General features: G+C 48.8%; 1 protein-coding gene across 1 annotated transcript in view; it reads left to right on the top strand.

Moving 5' to 3' along the window:
- Window positions 1-1,510: 1,510 nt before the first annotated feature.
- The window catches only part of IL6R (interleukin 6 receptor), a 48,723-nt gene continuing 32,994 nt past the window's right edge, over window positions 1,511-17,239 (top strand). The window contains exon 1 of the mRNA XM_054563167.1: window positions 1,511-1,658. Within this exon, the coding sequence (XP_054419142.1) occupies window positions 1,574-1,658 (85 nt within the window). The 5' untranslated portion in view covers window positions 1,511-1,573. The remainder of the gene's footprint in view (window positions 1,659-17,239) is intronic.

The following is a 17,239-nucleotide window of genomic DNA, read 5'->3' as shown; positions in this document are numbered from 1 at the left end:
AGAGACGGGAAGCGGGCAACCACTTTGGAAACCACCTTCCAGCCCAGAGGGCTAGTGGTCAAAAGATCTGCCTTCCAACACGCCTTTCTTTCCCTGTCTGTGAGTGTGGCTGGAGTAGACCCACCCCCTTCAGCCTCCATCACATGTGGGCCAGGGCATATGCCTGGCTCTGCCTGGCACTGCCGAGGGGCGGGTGCCTCCCAGGCCAGATGCGCAGGGCCTGAGAGCTGCATTTCAGGAGCGCTGCGCCTTCATGCCAGTCCTGTCCACTTGGGGGCTCCTCTAGGCCATGCCCATTGTAGCTGCCCCAGGAACCCCGATCCTGGTTAGGATCAGCCTGAAGGCCAAAGTGGAAAAGCACATTCGAATTAGCAGTTGCTAGTCCAGAAGCTTCTCACCCAAAACCGTATTTCAGTGCTTTCCTTTCCCTTCAAATTGAGCTCTGAGGCCACCATAGCAGCTTTGGGATCCCTGGGGAAATTTGTGGGCCCTTTCATGAGGTTTTCATGGTTGCTCCTGAAATTCAAGTACCGGTTTCCATCTGTCAAATCAGGGTGGTGGACATGCAGGTTTGGACAACTATTAAGCACCTGTGGCTAGACCTCGTGCCAGGTATATCCATGCCGCCTCCCTAGCACAGGCTTTAGAAAAATCTCTGACAGATGAGGAAACTAAAACTCAGCGACTTCGAAGAGCAGTCACAGGCAGTCGGTGGAGGTCTGGCTGGAGCCGGGTCTCTGCCTGCCTCCAGAGCCCCCGCACCGCCTCCTAGGTGCTGCAGCCTGTGGGCGCAGACAGGCACGGAGAAGAACCGCGCCTTTCCAGCGGCGAGCCTCTCAGCGCCCAAGCATCATGCCAGATCGATTAAATCAGAATCTCTGGGGGCCAGACCCAGGCACTGGTGGTTCTGAGGGCTATGCGGGGGGATTCCGGGGGGCAACCGTGCTGGGGCACTGCTTCACAGCAACGGTGAGGGGAACGCTGCCTCCTCCGGGCCCTACAGGTGCTCTGTTCACAGCGTAATTCCGTGCGCGAAACCAAAAATCAAAACCGACCAGTGGTGGCTAAGTTCTCTCCTCTCATCAACAGAACCTGGGGGAGGGGCCCAGCCAAGCTCGCCCCCGCCGGGCTCGGGGTCTGCGGCCCCGGGGCTCAGGTGTGGCGCCCTGGCAGGAAGCCCGCGATCGGCAGGGGCGCTGGGGCTGTTGCGCCACCTGCTCCGGCTTTCGTAACAGCACCCTGGGGCGGCCCAGCGACGCCCCAGCGCGAGTTCCTCAAATGTTTTCCTGCGTTGCCTGGACTGTCCGCGGCTATGAGTCACGTGCAAGTGGGAAGTCGCACTGACAAAGTGCCCGGCCAAAAGCAGCCGAGCTGAGCACGGCGCGGGGCTCGGGGACTCGCCGCGCGTGCCGAGCGCGGGCTCCCCTAGGCATGGGGGCTGCCCTAGGCGCCTGAGCCCGCCCGCCGCCGCCCCGCCCCGGTCGCCCGGTTCCGACTCGCCCGCCCGCCTGCCCGCCTGCCCGCCTGCCCGCCTGCCTGCCTGGGACCATGGGCCACTAGCCGAGGAGGAAGCATGCTGGCGGTCCGCTGCGCACTGCTCACCGCCCTGCTGGCAGCGCAGGGGGCGGCACTGGCCCCAGGGGCCTGCCCCTCTCTGGGTAAGGGCTTTGCGCGCACCTGGAGGGCTGAGCCAACGGGCGGGTGGGGAAAACCAGTGTGGCGGTCGCAGATGGGGGCTGGTAGTGAGCGGCCTGAGGGGGTAAAGGAGGGGTGACCGCTCTAGTCTTCCGTGACTAAGCTTGGGTTCCCGCGGGCACAAGGTGGGCTCCGAGTTGACCCAGCTGTTCCGTCTCGGGCGGGGGCTCACGTACTCCCTGCTGCGCCCTGCGCCTTCGGAGGTGCGCTCTCTGCTGAGGCTGCCCTGTGGCCGGGACGCTCCCTGTGGTCTGCTCGTGGGACTTGGTGTGTTCTCAGAAACCTGATTCTCAGCTCTCCGTCCAGTGTCCCTAGGAGACAGCTGCGCCCCGGGCGACTCTGAGAGGAGATACCCCAGCGAGGTGGAGTTCTCGCCCAGGGCGCCCCTCTAGCCTCAGCTTTGGGCAGGGGAAGGGCACCCTGCCGGGCTCCCCCCTCAGCCCCTAGCTGTATGTGTGGATGACAATGCCGTGACTGTTGAAGTGACTGACCTCATGGGCGCTGAGTCACGACCCTCTGGCTGCTTGCACAGGCTTCAGCAGACACCAGCTCTGCAAGCTGTGTGCCCAGCCCTGGGACTTGAACCTAAGTGGGAAGGATGATGGCCACCGACTGGGATTCTTGAGGCTGGCACACACTGGACTCCACTTCCAGAGGCTAGAAGGAGGGGTGAGGCAGAGGGCAGGGGGCACTTTTGCTCCTGTTGACTGTAATCTGCCCCTGGCTGTGTGCCCAGCTGCAGGGCTAGTCTCTGTCGTCCAGCTGGGCAACTGCTTCTCCAGAGGTTTATTTTAGAGGCTGAGGGCTTCTTTGAAGACTCAGCGGAAAACCAAAGGGGCAGGCTGATGTCTCCTGCTGGGAGATAATGCTCTAGAGCTGGAGGCTGGAGTGCCTGCCGCTCTCTGCTTTCTGGTTCCTTGAACTTGGAGGTGCTGTTGATTGAGGCCTCTGTGCTCTAAGGCATGTTTGCTCATTCTCCATTGGGTCTAAATGTACTCATACTTTGTTTCAAAGAGGAGGCTGAGGTTCAGAGAGGTTGGGATGGGAGGCCGTCAGGCCCTGCTGGTGGAGGCCTACCCCTCCGGGTCCCTGAGTTCCAGTGCAGTAGGTCCCCAAGACTCCCAAATGTAGAATTAGCGCAGCAGGAAGAGCTGAGGGGTGTTTGATGCCAGGCTGAGAGTCACCCCCGGCTGGCTGAGCACTGGGGCAGGAGAGGCCAAGGGAAGGGAAGTGGAGGCCTGGGCTTGTCCCCTGGTGTCCGAGGGATGCAAGGCAGGGCTGAGGTCCCTGTCGGGAAGGAGCAAGGCTCCCGTGCCTGCCCCTTGTTGCTACTCACAGCACAGCCGGGGCAGCAGCCCCAGGGAGGTTGCTGCTACAGCCCTGGCTTCCTTGCACTCCTGCGTGGTTAGACACTGCGAAGACACCGAGTGGCCACTGTTTCTCCATTTCTCTGGTGCTCGAGAGGGATGGAGAAGGTGGTCTCGTGGCCTGTGAATTTAAGGCAGAACTGAGAGTTTGGGGAGGAAGTGAAAGCCCTCCCAGTTCAGAAGGAAAATGCAGAGACGTAGAAAATACCCAACTCTCCTCCCACACCCACACAGACTCACAAACTTGAGAGTAAAAATAAAGACATTATACAGGAAGCATGGAGCAAATGACTGAGACGGCTCGCTTTGGAGAAGTGAGGGGCCAAGGGTTAGCAGCTGGAGTGGGTTTGGAGGGGAAATCCGCTGGCTCTCTGGGCTGTGGGCCCTTGTAGTCAGGAGACCTGTCTCCCTTGGGACTCGCAGCTGCCCACACGTCCTTGTACACAGCTGCACACAGGTGACTCAGGGTCTCCCTCTGCCTTCTGCAGTGTGACAGCCCACAACACAAGCACATACGCCTTTATGTCATTCGAAATCCTGTCCCAGCTTCTGAGCTTGCCTTTAGGGCAATTTCTTCCTGCCCTAAATGTCTACTCACTTTCCTATCCTCACCCTACATCAGTATTTCTCAAAAGATCAGTTCTGGGTCTAGTTGTATCAGAACTAGGGGGTGTGTGTGTGTGTATGTGTGTGTGTGTGTGTTTATGTGTGAAGGGTGGGGCTGAGGGCTTGACAAAAATGCTGATTCTTGGCTCCAGATATACCCCAGAGAAATAATATCTGGGAATAAGTCTTGGGAAATGTCCTTTTCAACAAATGTCCTTTGTGATTGGCAAGTTTGAGGATGACTGGCCCAACAGCGAGATTGAGGAACTGAACTAAGGTCCTTCCCCAGTGTGCTTGGCTTCTACTTGCCAGAAACCATCTACTGCTTTGGCTCTGCCCTTGTTTATTCAGTGCAGCCAACGTTTATTGAGTCCATGTGCTGCCCTATGGGGCCTGTGTGTGTCCAGCCACCCAGACTCCGCCTTAAAGGAGCTTGAAGATGGTCAAGTGTAAGGCCCTGAGAGGGACTGAGAAAAGCCAGCTGTCTGACACTCCTGCTAAGTACCCTCTACCCAAAGACCGTCTGGGGGTGGGGGAGAGTGAGGAAGCTGCTCTGACTGAGGACCGAGACCGCAAGGCAATGGGCAGACTGACCCTGACCCCATTACTTCATCCTGGAACTGGGTAAACAAACCCTCCCCTCAGAGGGTGAGGGTTACACAAAGCGGCCTGGGTCCTCACCATCGGAGACGCTGCCCCTTGCCCCTCCCTTCCCCTGTCTCACCAGGCCTGCAGGCCGCCAACCCCGTGAGGGAGAACATTCCTGTCGCAAATTTGGGCTTTTCCAGGTCAGTCTTAAAGGCTACAACTTTACTGTCTAATATGGTAGCCACTTGCTAAGTGTGGCTATTTAAATTTAAGTTAATTAAAATGAAATCAAATTAAAAGTGGTTCCTTAGTTGCACTATCTACATTTCAAGTGTTCAATAGCACATGTGACTGGTGGCCTCTGAATGGGACAGAATAAAGAGAGAGCATTTTTCATTATCACAGAAAGTTCTGTTGGCAGCACTGGTTCAATAGAACTTCCAGAGGTTTCCTGTTGCTTCTTCCTTTATCTCTCTCTGGTCCTCCTTCCCTCCTTCACCCAAACACAGCTCATGTTGTACAGGTAATGGCTAAGGCTTTGGAGCCAGACAGAGGCCTGCCCAACCCTGCCATGTAGAGACGATGTGAGCTTGGGTGAGTGATCTTACTGCTCAGACTCCCTGTTCTCATCTAGAAAACATAAATAACCACCACCTTACAGGGTGGTTATGAAGATGAAAATGAGCTAGATTGTATTTAAAACAAAGTCCCTAATGCAGAACAAGTGCTTAAATAAGTACAGCTAATAATTCATTCATTTGAAAAATATTTTCCGCTCCTGCTGTTTTCCAGGCACTATTCTAAGAGCCGTAGATACATCAGTGAGCAAAACAGACAAACATTCCTTCCTTGTTGGAGCTTCATTATAGTGAGGATGTAAATTAAATATATAGTATGATTGTGGCTAAGGCTAAGGAGGACAATAAAGCAGGCGAGGGAGTTAGGACCTGTGTGTTTATGTGGAGGAGGGGGCATGCTGAATTGATCTTTTCGAGGGGAGGCAAGGGAAGTTTTCACTGAGAGGATTATTTGAATGAAGGCCTGAAGGAAATAGAAAAATATTTAGGGATTCGTTGTATATTCGTCAAACAAAAAACTTTCATAGACAAAAAAGCTTTTCTGAAAGAAACTGTTTATTGAGTCAAACGCTCACCTGGAGAGGACCAGGTGCTGGGCACGCAGGCCAAAAACCACCAGCAGCGGCCGGAGGGAGCAGTGTCTGCAGTCCCGGCATCCACGGCACTTTCATACATTATGTTTTAGGGAAAAAAGAAAAAGATGTAAGTTGTTTGGAAAAAATGTACACCGACTGGAGGTAAAGAGGGTGGGGGAAGGTGCAGGGTCTGTAAGGAAGTGTTTGCTCCTTTGGATTGGTGGGGGGCAGCAGGCTGGAAAGCTCACGCTGTGAGCACCCAGAGAGGCGCCTGGTGGTCGGTGGCGCCTGGTGGTCGGTGGCGCCTGGTGGTCGGTGGCGCCTGGCTGGTTTCTTTAGTTTCTAATTGGAAAATAGCCACCTAAAAGTTAATTCAGTGTTCCAACGCACTCTCAGGAGAGTGTCAGCGGACTTTTGTTGGTCATCCGCAGTTGATAACTGATTGACTTCTCTTGTCTCTTCCTTCCACCCTCCAGCCTGCTGTAATTTAATTTAGGGCACCTCAGAATTTTCTCCTTGTTACTCTCATCTTGGGGAGGAAAATTCCTGCCTCCTCTGTAACAATCTGGAGCTACCTGAGGGCCTGTTAGGTTCCCGAGCAGAGGGCTCCATGGGGCACAGGTGCCCCTGCCCTGGGGACGCTGTGGGAGCCTAGCCCTCAGCCATTGGACCCCTTGGATTCCAGCTGGACAGGGAAGTGCTAAGTGTCAGGTCATTAACTGTCATTGGGATACCAGTCTTCAGGAGAGGGTCCTTGAGGGCCAGAGTGGCAAGGGGAAGTAGCAAAGGAAAGCTTTGAACTCTCTGTCCAATGAAGCCCAGGAAGTTTTTTTTCAGGTAGTCAATCTGTGTGGTCTCTTCCTGCCTCTGGCCTTGAGGTCCAAGTCTCTGGCAGAGTTGGGGGCTTTTCCAGCTCGGTCCTGGGTTCAGCCTTGCCTTTCAGCTGCACCTCAGCAGGCATCCCCACTCCCACCCGCCCCTGACATCTCAGCCCTGTGGCTCTACCCTTACGAGTGTGTCCCTGAGGCTGTCATTCAGGCTGTCCCCTCGCACCTGTTCTCAGTCCCCTTCACCTCCTGACCTCCTTTTCTGAAAACCACCTTTTAGTCTTCACTCTCTTCATGGAGGTGACAGTATCTGTTATCATATTGAATGCAAACCGTGTGTGCAGAACTGTGCCAGAGTCTGCATCTGTGATCTCATGTATTCACAGCAGCCTTATGGGAGAGGGGTGTTAGAGCCACTGCGTCGATGGGGGAGGCTGTAGGACAAGCAGGGTTTGTTGGAAGTCAGTTTTGGACATGCCACAACTCAGGTGTCTAGACAACTGGGAGAAGATGCGGAAGAGTTGGATACAGGAGTCTGGAATTTGGGAATGAGGACTGAGCTTGAGGTATGAATTTGGGAGTCTTGCATGCGGATGGAAATGATCTCATAGAGACCAAAAATTGAGAGAGAGAGAGAGGTGAGAGTTGCTGAAGCAATTTCCCGGAGTAGGCGAGAGGAAGCAGAGGCTCAGAGAAGTTAAATAACTTGCTCAAGGTTGCACAGTAAGGAAGTGACAAACCAGGCTCTGAACCTTGCTCTTTCCACTATATCACTGTGTCACTAACAACTCCCGCTCTTCCCAAAGCACGGGGACATTAAGGTCATCTCCCCTCAAAGTATCCTCACCAATACCATTCCCATTGGTGCGGCAGAGACAGCCCCACTTTTGCCCAAGGAAGTGTGTGCTGCCTTAAGAACTGAAGTGCACTGCAAGGCCACGGTGTACATGTCCCCCTTTGCACTGTGACCCCCGTGTTCATTCATATGACTTTGGGTCAGGAGAATGTTTTGCAACCACATGTCAGTATAAGTGAGCTTTCTCCTACTCTAAGAGAGGCAGCTGGTGTGGCAGAGTGGAAACAGCTTAGAGGTCAGGCAACCTGGGCCGGCCTCCTGGCTGCCCACTTCTCCAGCCAGCCCCGCCTCAGGGGTAAATCATCTCAAGCTTGAGCAAGAACAATGCATCTTGATACTGTAACAAACCAAAATGGATGCTTGATAGTTGTAATTGATCCTAAGAGCCTGTTTTGATGGGAGGAGGGCAGGGCTATTGAATGAGACTTTTTAAATTGAATTCATTTATTGAATGAAGAAAAGGGGAAAGATGCACTAATGCGGTGGGGATAATAACTATAATTGTTCATGTTTTTTGAGAGATTAGGTATGTCCTAAAAATAGTGCTAAGGTTTTAACATTAATTATCTAATGTAATCCTCATGACAACATTTTGAGGTAGGCATTATTATTAGTTCCATTTTATGGATGGGAAAAATGAGGTCTAAATAGGTGAGAAACTAGCTCAAGGTTACACAGCTAGTAAGTGACTGACCTAGAGTTGGAACTTGGGTGTGTCTGAATCCTGGGCTTGAGCTCTTGACCACTGCACCCAAAGGACTAAGGAAAGAGTTTACTTATTTCTATTAAATAAAGAACTTCCTTTTTCATTTTTGGATATTTCATTGTATGAACACTCCGAGTTTATTTACCCAGTTTCCTTTTTTAAAAAAACCTTCTTCCAAGATATGTTTCTTGATTTTCGAGAGAGAGGAAGGTGGGGTAGAGAGAGAGGCATTGACCCGCTTCCAGGAATCGAACCCGTAGCCTTTTGGTGTAGGGTCGACACTCCAAGCAAGTGAGCCACCAGGTCAGGGCTGCCCAGTCTCCTTTGGATGGACATCTGGTTGTTTGCTGTCTTGCCATCATGGACAGTGCTTCAGGGAATAACTTTGCACATTCCTTGGGACTAATTCCTTGAAGGGGAATCTATGAGTTGAAGGCCATGTGCATTTGTAATTTTGAGAGAGAATAGAACTTGTGCCAATTCACATTCCCAGCAGCAATGAGAGAATGCCCATGTCCTCACATCTTTGCCAAAAGTGTGTTATTAAACTTCTGTCTACACAGAAAATGGTGTCTGTGTGGAATTAATTTGCATTTGTGTTATCTGAATGAGATTGTACAGGTTTTTCCATTTTTTTTGAAAAGATTTTATTTATTTTTAGAGAGAGGAGAAGGGAGGGAGAAAGAGAAGGAGAAAAACATTGATGCGAGAGAGAAACATTGGTTGCCTCTTGCACGAGCCCCAACCAGGGACTGGACCCCGCAGTCCAGGCATGTACCCTGACTGGGGATCAACTGAGCCATATTTGTCAGGGAGATTTTTTCTTTTCTTTTTTCCCCCAAAGCTTCCATTTTTATATTAGAAGTTCTTTTCCTTTTTATTTTTTTAATTTAAATTTAAAACAAATTTATTGATGAGAGAGAGAGAGAGAAACATTACTTTGTTGTTCCACTTATTTATGCAATCATTGGTTGCTTCTTGTATGTGCCCAGTTATTGAACCCGTAACCTAGGCGCATTGGGACGACTCTCTGACCAGCTGAGCTACTGGGCCAGGGCTGATTTTTCCATTTTAAAGAGACATTTGCATAATCTACTTATATGAACTGCCTATTTATAGTCATTGCTCATTTAAAAAAATTGGTTGTTGGTCTTTTTCTTACTGTTTATAGGAGCTCTTAATAAATTAAGACACTTAGTTCTTCATCAGTGATACAAATTGTGAATTTTTTCTCCAATTTGTCGTTTGTCTTTTGACTTCTTTTTTTTTGGAAGAGGATGGTTTTAGCCATGCAAATTAAAAAAAAGAAAAGTAGTTGAATTTATCAGTCTTCTTTTTCCCTTTATGACTTCTAGGTTTTGTATCATACTTAATAAAATCTCCCTTATGCCAATATTATTTTGAAAGATTCTAATTTGTTTTTCTGATACTTAAAAGTTTTTTATATTTAAATACTTGATCCATTTTCATTTATCATGGAGTGAGGTATGAGGTATGACTCTAAATTTTTCTCCGGTATAACCTGTTGTTCCTTTACAGTTTATTGAATCTTTCCTCTACTGATTTTAAAAGCCACTTTTAAAATTTACCAAATTACTGTATGCACTTGGTTTTATGTTGCTTCTCAGCATAGCAAGTAGTAAAAGGCACAAATTCTGAAGCTTAATTGCCTGAGTTTGAATCCAGACTCACCCCTAGTTAGCTGTATAATCAGCTTCCTGTTCTGTAAGATAGACGGTTGGGAGGATCAAGTTAGGTAATCTGTGTGCATTTGGAATAGTGGTTGTATGTAGCCAACACTTAGACTAAGCTAGTTTTTAAAAATTGTGGTAAAATAGGCATAGCGTAAAATTAGCCATCTTAGCTATTTTATTTTTATTTTATTATTTATTTGTGTGTGTGTGTGTGTGTGTGTGTGTGATGTAAGTTGGTGGTTAAATTCCTTTTTTTCTTTAACTATTTTTTTAAATTTATAAATCATGTTTATTCTATTACAGTTGTCTCAGTTTTTCCCCCTTTACCCCCCTCCACCCATCCCACCCCCACCCCCTGCTCCCACAGTCAATTCCCACTCTGTTGTTGTCCATGTCCATGGGTCATTCATACATGTTCTTTGTCTAGTCCCTTCTCCTTCTTTCCACCATTGTCCTCTTTCTCCATCCCCTCTGGACACTTTCAGTCTGCTCCATGTTTCCACACAGTGGTTTATTTTGTTAGTTTATTTTGTTGAATAGATTCCACTTATAGGTGAGATCATATGGTATTTGTCTTTAATCAGCTAGCTTATTTCACTTAGCTTAATATTCTCCAGGTCCATCCATGTTGTCACAAAAGGTAGGAGTTCCATCTCTCTCTTTCTTTCTTTCTTAAATGCAGATTGATTTTATTTATTTTTTTAAATGTCAAAGTTAATTATCAAATATTTAAAAAAAATTTAAAACCACTATAAATTCTCAGCAATTAAACCAACATGACACCTGCACAGAAATAATCAAGTAGATCAATGAAATATAATGAGCATTCTAGAGACAAACGTATATATCTATCTGACAATGTAATATATATGATTAAGTTGATATTTCAAGTCAATGGGTAAAATAAGGCTTATTCAACAAATAAGGTGCATGGACCACTATTACTTGTAATAAAACAAATATTGAACCCTATTTCACACAATATACAAGAAATATTCAGGTTTGTTAAAAATCAGTATGTAGAATCTAAGGAGTTTTAGAAGAAAATAGAACTAATATTTTTCATGACCTGAAGTAAAATATTCAAACCTAGAAGCTGTAAAGTAAATATTGACAATATGACTATACTAAACATTTAAATATATAGTAATATACATATAAAAAATTAAAAGACAAGGAATAGAATAGAAAAGTATTTGCAACACATCTAAAATATGGTTAATAGGGGTTTTTTCTTGTTTTTGTTTTTTTTAGGGAAAAAAGTTCTACAAACCTTTAATCAATAAATGGATAAATATTACCAAAAAGTCATTTAAGGCTTTAAAAAAAATAGAAATAGGCAAGAAATATACTAAAACAAGTTTAGTTTCAACAAATAGTAAAGGAACAATTAAACTAACACATCATTGTCACAATCAGATTAATGAGTATTAAAAATATTGGTAATATCAAGTATTGGCAACTCTGAAAGGAACTGGGTATTCATAGGAACTTTTTCTTCATCTTAAAGCAGTCCCTTTAGCATATTTTGCAGTGCTGATTTGGTGGAGGTATATTCTTTTAGCCTTCTTTTGTCTGGGAAACTCCTCATTTTGCCTTCCATTTTAATTGAGAGCCTTGCTGGGTAGAGCAGTCTTGGTTGCAGCCCTTTGCTTTTCATTACTTGGAATATTTCTTGCCATTCCCTTCTGGCTTGCAGTGTTCTGTTGAGAAGAAGTGTTGAGAAGAACTGTTGAGAAGTTCTCAACTGTTGAGAAGTTGAGAAGCCGTATCGGGGCTCCCTTATGTGTTACTACCTCTTCCTCCTTTGCTTGCTTTAGGATTCTTTGTCTTTGATATTTGCCATTTTAATGATGATGTGTCTTGGAGTGGGCCTCATTGGGTTCCTCTTGAATGGGACCCTCTGTGCTTCCTGGACTTGTGTGACCTTTTCTCTCCTCCAATGAGGGAAGTTTTCCATCATTACTTTTTCAAACAGGTTCTCTATCCCTGCCTCACCTTCTTCTCCTTCTTGTATCCCTATTACACGGATATTACTATGTTTCAGGTTGTCCTGCATTTGCCTCAATGCCTCTTCATTCTTTTTGAGTCTTTTTTCATTTTCTTGCTCTTTTTGGGAGCTTTTTTCTACCTTGTCCTCCAGCTTGCTGATCCGGCCCTCAGCTTCATCTAGCCTGCTTTTGATTCCTTCTACTGTGTTCTTCAATTCAGAATTGTATTCTTCATTTCCTCTTGTCTCTTATTTATAGTTTCTATGTCCTTTGTCATGCTGATAGAGTTTGCTGTAAGTTCCTCGTAGTTTCCCTGTAGTTTTTGGTAATTCTCTCTGAGGTGAGTGCATTGAGCTTCCGTAGAACCATTGTTTGGAACTGAATATCCGAGAGTTTACTTGCCTCTATTTCATTTAGTTCTCTTTCTTGGGATTCCTCCTTTCCCTTTGAGTGGGGCGTATTTCTTTGTCTTCCCATTATTTGTGAGACTTCTCTTTTGCTTCTGATTCTTAAGTTGATCTGTCTTGATTTCCTGACTTTGTGGTGTGAACCCACCTTAGCTACTTTAAAGTGTACAGTTCAGCCCAGGCCAGAATGCTTAGTTGGTTGTCGCATTGTCCCATACACCAGCAGGTTTGGTTCCAGGTCAGGGCACATACCTAGGTTGTGGGTTCAGCCCTGGTCAGGCAACCAATCGATGTTCTTCTCTCGTATTCGTGTTTCTTTCTCTCTCTCTCTAAAATCAATAAACATAAATGTGTCCTTGGGTGAGGATTTAAAAATAACAAAGGATACAGTTCAATAGTGCAGACTAGGCTATTTTTGGTTACTATTACTTCTGAATTTTCTAGTATCTTCCACAGTATTGTTTGTTTGTGTGCCAGTAGTGCACTGTTTTAATTATGGTAGCTTTATAATTTTTGGACATAGGAAGACTCAGTGTTATAAATAGGCTTGTGCTTCCTAAGTTAGTCTCTAAATTTTCTTGATCCCAATAAAAATACCAACAGGACTTTTTAAAACTAGGCAAGCTGATTCTAAAGTTCAGAAGAAAAGTAAATAAGCAAGGATAGCCAGGGCAATTCTGAAAAAGCAGAGAAATGGGAGGGGAATTAGCCCTGCCAACCTTTGAAGCATATTATAAACCCACAGGAAAGCCAGAATCAGGTTCACAGCTTCACTGAGGACAGATGTGCCTGCTATTCCATTCTGAACAATTTCCTTCAAGGTGAAGCTTGTCCCGAGCGCATGGCATGTGAGGGTGGCAAGGGGGACATAGGCTTGAGCTCAGGCAGAGATGAGAATGCAGGAGGGGGAGCTTTAGGTCTTTTGTAAAAATGTGTATTGCGGTGTAATATTCATAGAGGAGAGTACACTCAGCATAATTCTGAGAGCTTGATGAATTGTCATAAACTGAGCACACCCATGCGACCAGCACTGAGATTTAAGGAACAGAACGTGACTGGCCCAGAAACTCCCGTGTTCCCTTCCAGTCACTCCCTCCTACACCTCCACTTCTTAAAGCTTCAGCTTTGCTTCCTCATACCTAAAGGGTGGGAGAAGGTGGCGGATGTGGTTTGGGATGAGATGGGGGGCATACATCAGGCCCCTACTTCCTGCTCCCCCTTGCCAACCCCCCTCCACAAACACATACAAAAGCCCTCATGGGGGTCAGGCTCCTGGTTAGACTTCCAGTGGGAAGACAGGCCCCTTTGTGCCCTTCTCCAGGGAAAGCCATGGGCCATGGGCCATGGGCCAAGTGTGACTGAGGCCCGGTGCCCGGGGGTTCCAGTCCTGGCCACAAGACAAACTGGCTCCTTGACTGGGCCCTGGTTCTCCTATAAAAATGGGCAGGTTGATTTGAATCATTCTTAAGGGCCCTTACAGCCCTAGAAGAGTGAGTGGCCCTTAGCTCAGCGCCCTCTCTGTGACTTCATCCCCAACTTGGCCCTTCTCTGGACCCTGGTCCTGTGTGGGCATCCGTGCCTTTGTTCACGCCCTGCTCAGTCTTGCCTTAATCTCTTCATCTGCTTCCTGGGGCCTGGTGGGGGTGGGGGGTTGGGTTGTTTGCCTTCCTTAGATATCTTTTCCTCTAATTAGTTTATAGTCTCTGAGAGGTGAACCAGGCCAGACCTCTGGGCCTGGGCCAGCTGATTATCTCTGATGCTGCCAGAGGAGGATTAACTGTTTTCCTCTTGAGGAGCCTAGTCACACGCTAGCCTCTGACTCAGCAGCCAGTGCTACCTTTTTATAGGTCCAAAAAGCCTCCAAGGCTCCCTCTCTCCAAGTAGTATATGAGCCATGGTGCGGAAGGGAAGGAAAGGCTGCGCCAAGGTAAATACTGACACCACCAAATACAAGGCAAATGCAAACAGGTACAAAAGTACAAACCCATTAGAGGGAGAGAAGGGCGGGACTGCGGGCGGGCGCGGGCCGTCAGAGCGGAGGGACTGGGGAGGGCGGGGCTAGGAGCTGCGCTGCCGAGCGTGGGGGGCGTGGCTTAGGCCCTGTGGGCGGGCTTCTCCCTAAAGGCAGCGGAGGGCGTTCTGGGCCTTGGGGGGAAGTGAATGGGTGACCTGGGGAGAGTCGGAGGTGGGGACACTTTGAAACTGTAGCTAGTCATTTGAGTGCTGCTGCTGTAGGGGAGGAGTTGAAAGGTCAAGGGTGCTGGGCTCTGGCTCCAGGAAGAGGCCCTTCTGAGAGGTTCTACTTGGGGTGGCAGGGCTTGCCTCCCAGCGCCCACCAGCACATGCCCCTCAGCCCAGACTCCCTTCCCCAGGGCTCTGTGGAGGGCGGATATGCGCGAGAAGAGCAGGACAGAGGAAATTGGGAAACTGGGAGAGATTCAGGGTGGTGGGCAGCCCAGAAAGGGGGACCTGAGGGTGGAGCATAGTGACACCTGGCCCTGGAGAGGGGGAGGCTTGGGCCAGGCTCACCTGGACCCGTGCAGACTCCCGCACCGGCTGTGTGATGTGGGCAAGTTCCGTAACTTCTCCGAACTTCCCTGCCTCAGCAGTGAATTGGAACCAAGCCTCCCTGTGCAGGGCTGTTGTCAGGGGTGGAGCGCTCTTAGGTGAAGCACAGACATGTGGTAATAAGTGCTAATGAGTGCTAATGGAGGTTATGATTATCGTTACAGCAGAAGTCAGGAGGTTGGTTTCAGCCCTGAGATGGGGAGGGCGGGGAGAGGGGATGAACACTGCAAACTTGTCCGAGGCCCCGGAAGGTCAGATTCTGCATTCGTTTCCGTTGGACATGGGGGGCCCACGTTCTTCTGGAGACTTCTCAACAGCCGTCTCCGTTAACTCTGAGACAGGACCTTTAATTCCTTGTGACCTCTTCTGCAATCCTCAGTCCCTGCAGCCTGAGAGGCTGGGGGCCTCCTGTGCAGCCAGCCACCGCACAGGTCAGGGGGACCTGCGTCTCTGCTCAGAGTGCAGGGCGGTGGGATTAGCAGGCGTGCGCTAAAACCTGTGTCCCCAGTGGCTCACTGGGCAGCTGGTTCACTGCTTACATAATCGGGGCCAGGGCCCTGAACTTGTTTTTGCTGGCAAGAGCAACGGCAAGCTGTGGGAGAGTTGAGAAATATGTCTCTGTGTGTGTTTTCTCTGGTTATTGACATTGCAAGTTTACTTGAGGAGGGAAAAAAGTAGAAAAACAACAAAGCTGCTTGGCTTTCTGTCACCCAATCTCACTTAGGTCCAGAAAGGGGAAGAACCCCATTCTCAGGGCTGGGCTGCAACTCTTGAGAGTTGTCGCAGTGGTGCAGGCCCAGTGCCCCAGGGAATGGCATTATGTGGGCATCAGGCTCGGGGTGTGGATCAGTTGCCGGGGTGATGAGGACCTAAACTCTCTTCCCCTTAAGGAATGGGAGGTGAGGGGGTGTGTGGGAAATTTCTCTCAGCTCTCCAGGGACGTGGGAAGCTTTTGTCTGAGGGCACTGGGATGACCTGGCTGTCATTCCTCTCCAAAAGTCATCAACTATTAGAATTGTAAATCCATAGATTAATTATGTGTTTTCAGGCAGGGCTGTTGTCTGAGATAAACAGACACACACATGCCTCCAGCCTGCTGAGCGCTAATTATTTACGTGGTAAGGTGCTGGACTGCAGGAATGGGGGCAGCAGGGAGCTTCGGATCATCGTCGGAACCCTCACCTCACCGAGAGGGCGAGCAGGGCCGTGCCAGGGGCTGTGGCGCGCTCAGGGCTGCCCAAGTCATTGGCAAGACCAGAAATAGAACTCCGGTCTTCCGGGAACACAGAGCTGTTTCCTCTGTGCCAATCTGCCCCCTGCTCTCAGAGTTGCACTTGATATTAAATAACAAATCAAGATGAGACTGTACACTGGTGGAAAATATTATACTATGGAGAGTACCAGGCACCCGCCCTCCCCAGCTTCTCACTTCTCTTTGCACACTGTTCCCCTTTCGTAGAATGCCATTCCCTGTGGCTCCAGTTATCAAACTCCCACTCACTTCTCAGGGCCCAACTCAAATCTCTCTTCCCTTACTCCCCCCCACCCCCATGCCCTTTTTGAATGGTTTCGCACTTACGACTCCCTTAATATGTCAGGAACATTTACCTCAGGGTGGCCCGTATTATAGGTAGTTTTAAGTTCTCCATGGGATTTTGTGGGGGTTAAAAAGGATTGTAACATGGAAAAGGTGGAGAGGCATGTCGGTGCATAGCAAGATGTTCAATAACTTAGTTATCTCTCCTGGATTAGAAATTTTTGGCCTTGCACATGATGGGTGCACAAAAAATTCTTGAATTCTTGACAACACAAGAACAGGCTCACAACCCTGGCCTCACATGGCTGAGCAATTGTTCAAGTACCAATGTTAAATTGTGTGCTCTTTGCTAAGTGTCAGGGTGTACCTGGCCAGCCACTCCCCGCCACACCCCCCTTGCCCAGCGCAGGACTACGAGCAGGGCTGGGCACCTCTGTGAGGAGCAGGAGGGGTGCTCTCCGGAGCACTCACGCTCCTCACCTGCTGCCCGCGGGGTCTCTCCTCAGTCAGCGAAACCCGGCAGATTCCCGGGAACACACAGCGGCAGATGGGTTGGGATGGTGACCTTATGACCTCCAGGGGATCAGGCCGGCAGAGCTGAGGGCTGAGGGTATAGGATACAGAGAGTATGACAGAACCCAGAGCTGCAAGGACGGAGGGGTGACCGTTTCTGGCCTGGATGGTGCTCTCAGAGCTGCTTGTCCTGAAAAACCCACCCTCACTTCACCCTTAGTCCCTGGCGCCCATCATGCTCCGCTCCACCTCTACCTCCACCCTGCGCCCTCGCCTGCTGCCCCTGGCCCTCAGCCCTAGACATCGTGACTTGGGTGGACCCAGCTTTTTTTGTTTAAAAACAAAATTTACATAGATATATATTCATTATAAGAGTTATATAGACAATATATAGAACATTCAAAAACTGCAAAAAGATGAATAGAAAGAAGTCACCTCTCATCCCCTCACTTGGAGAAGGGGACAGAGATACCAGGAGGGCATTCTGTGAACATCACTTCTCACAGAAATGCCGCGGGGCTCCCACGTGGACACCCGCTGTCAGGGGCTGACTCAGACTCGGCTGGGGGCAGAGGGGTGAGTACGTGTGTGGAGAGGGCGGCACTGCCCACTCTGACTTTAGCAAGTTAATTTTCTTGTGGTCTTTCCTCTGAGTATTTGTGATCATCTTGCCTACAATGCTTTAAAAAGCGTAGTTAACACAGTGCTGCTCAGCGTCTAGAAGAAATATA

Source organism: Pteronotus mesoamericanus, unplaced genomic scaffold (genome assembly GCF_021234165.1).
Source record: "Pteronotus mesoamericanus isolate MK-2021 breed Mesoamerican mustached bat unplaced genomic scaffold, CSHL_Meso_final scaffold_705, whole genome shotgun sequence".
In the NCBI taxonomy this organism is placed as follows: domain Eukaryota; kingdom Metazoa; phylum Chordata; class Mammalia; order Chiroptera; family Mormoopidae; genus Pteronotus; species Pteronotus mesoamericanus.
This window is presented reverse-complemented; position numbering and strand designations above follow the sequence as displayed.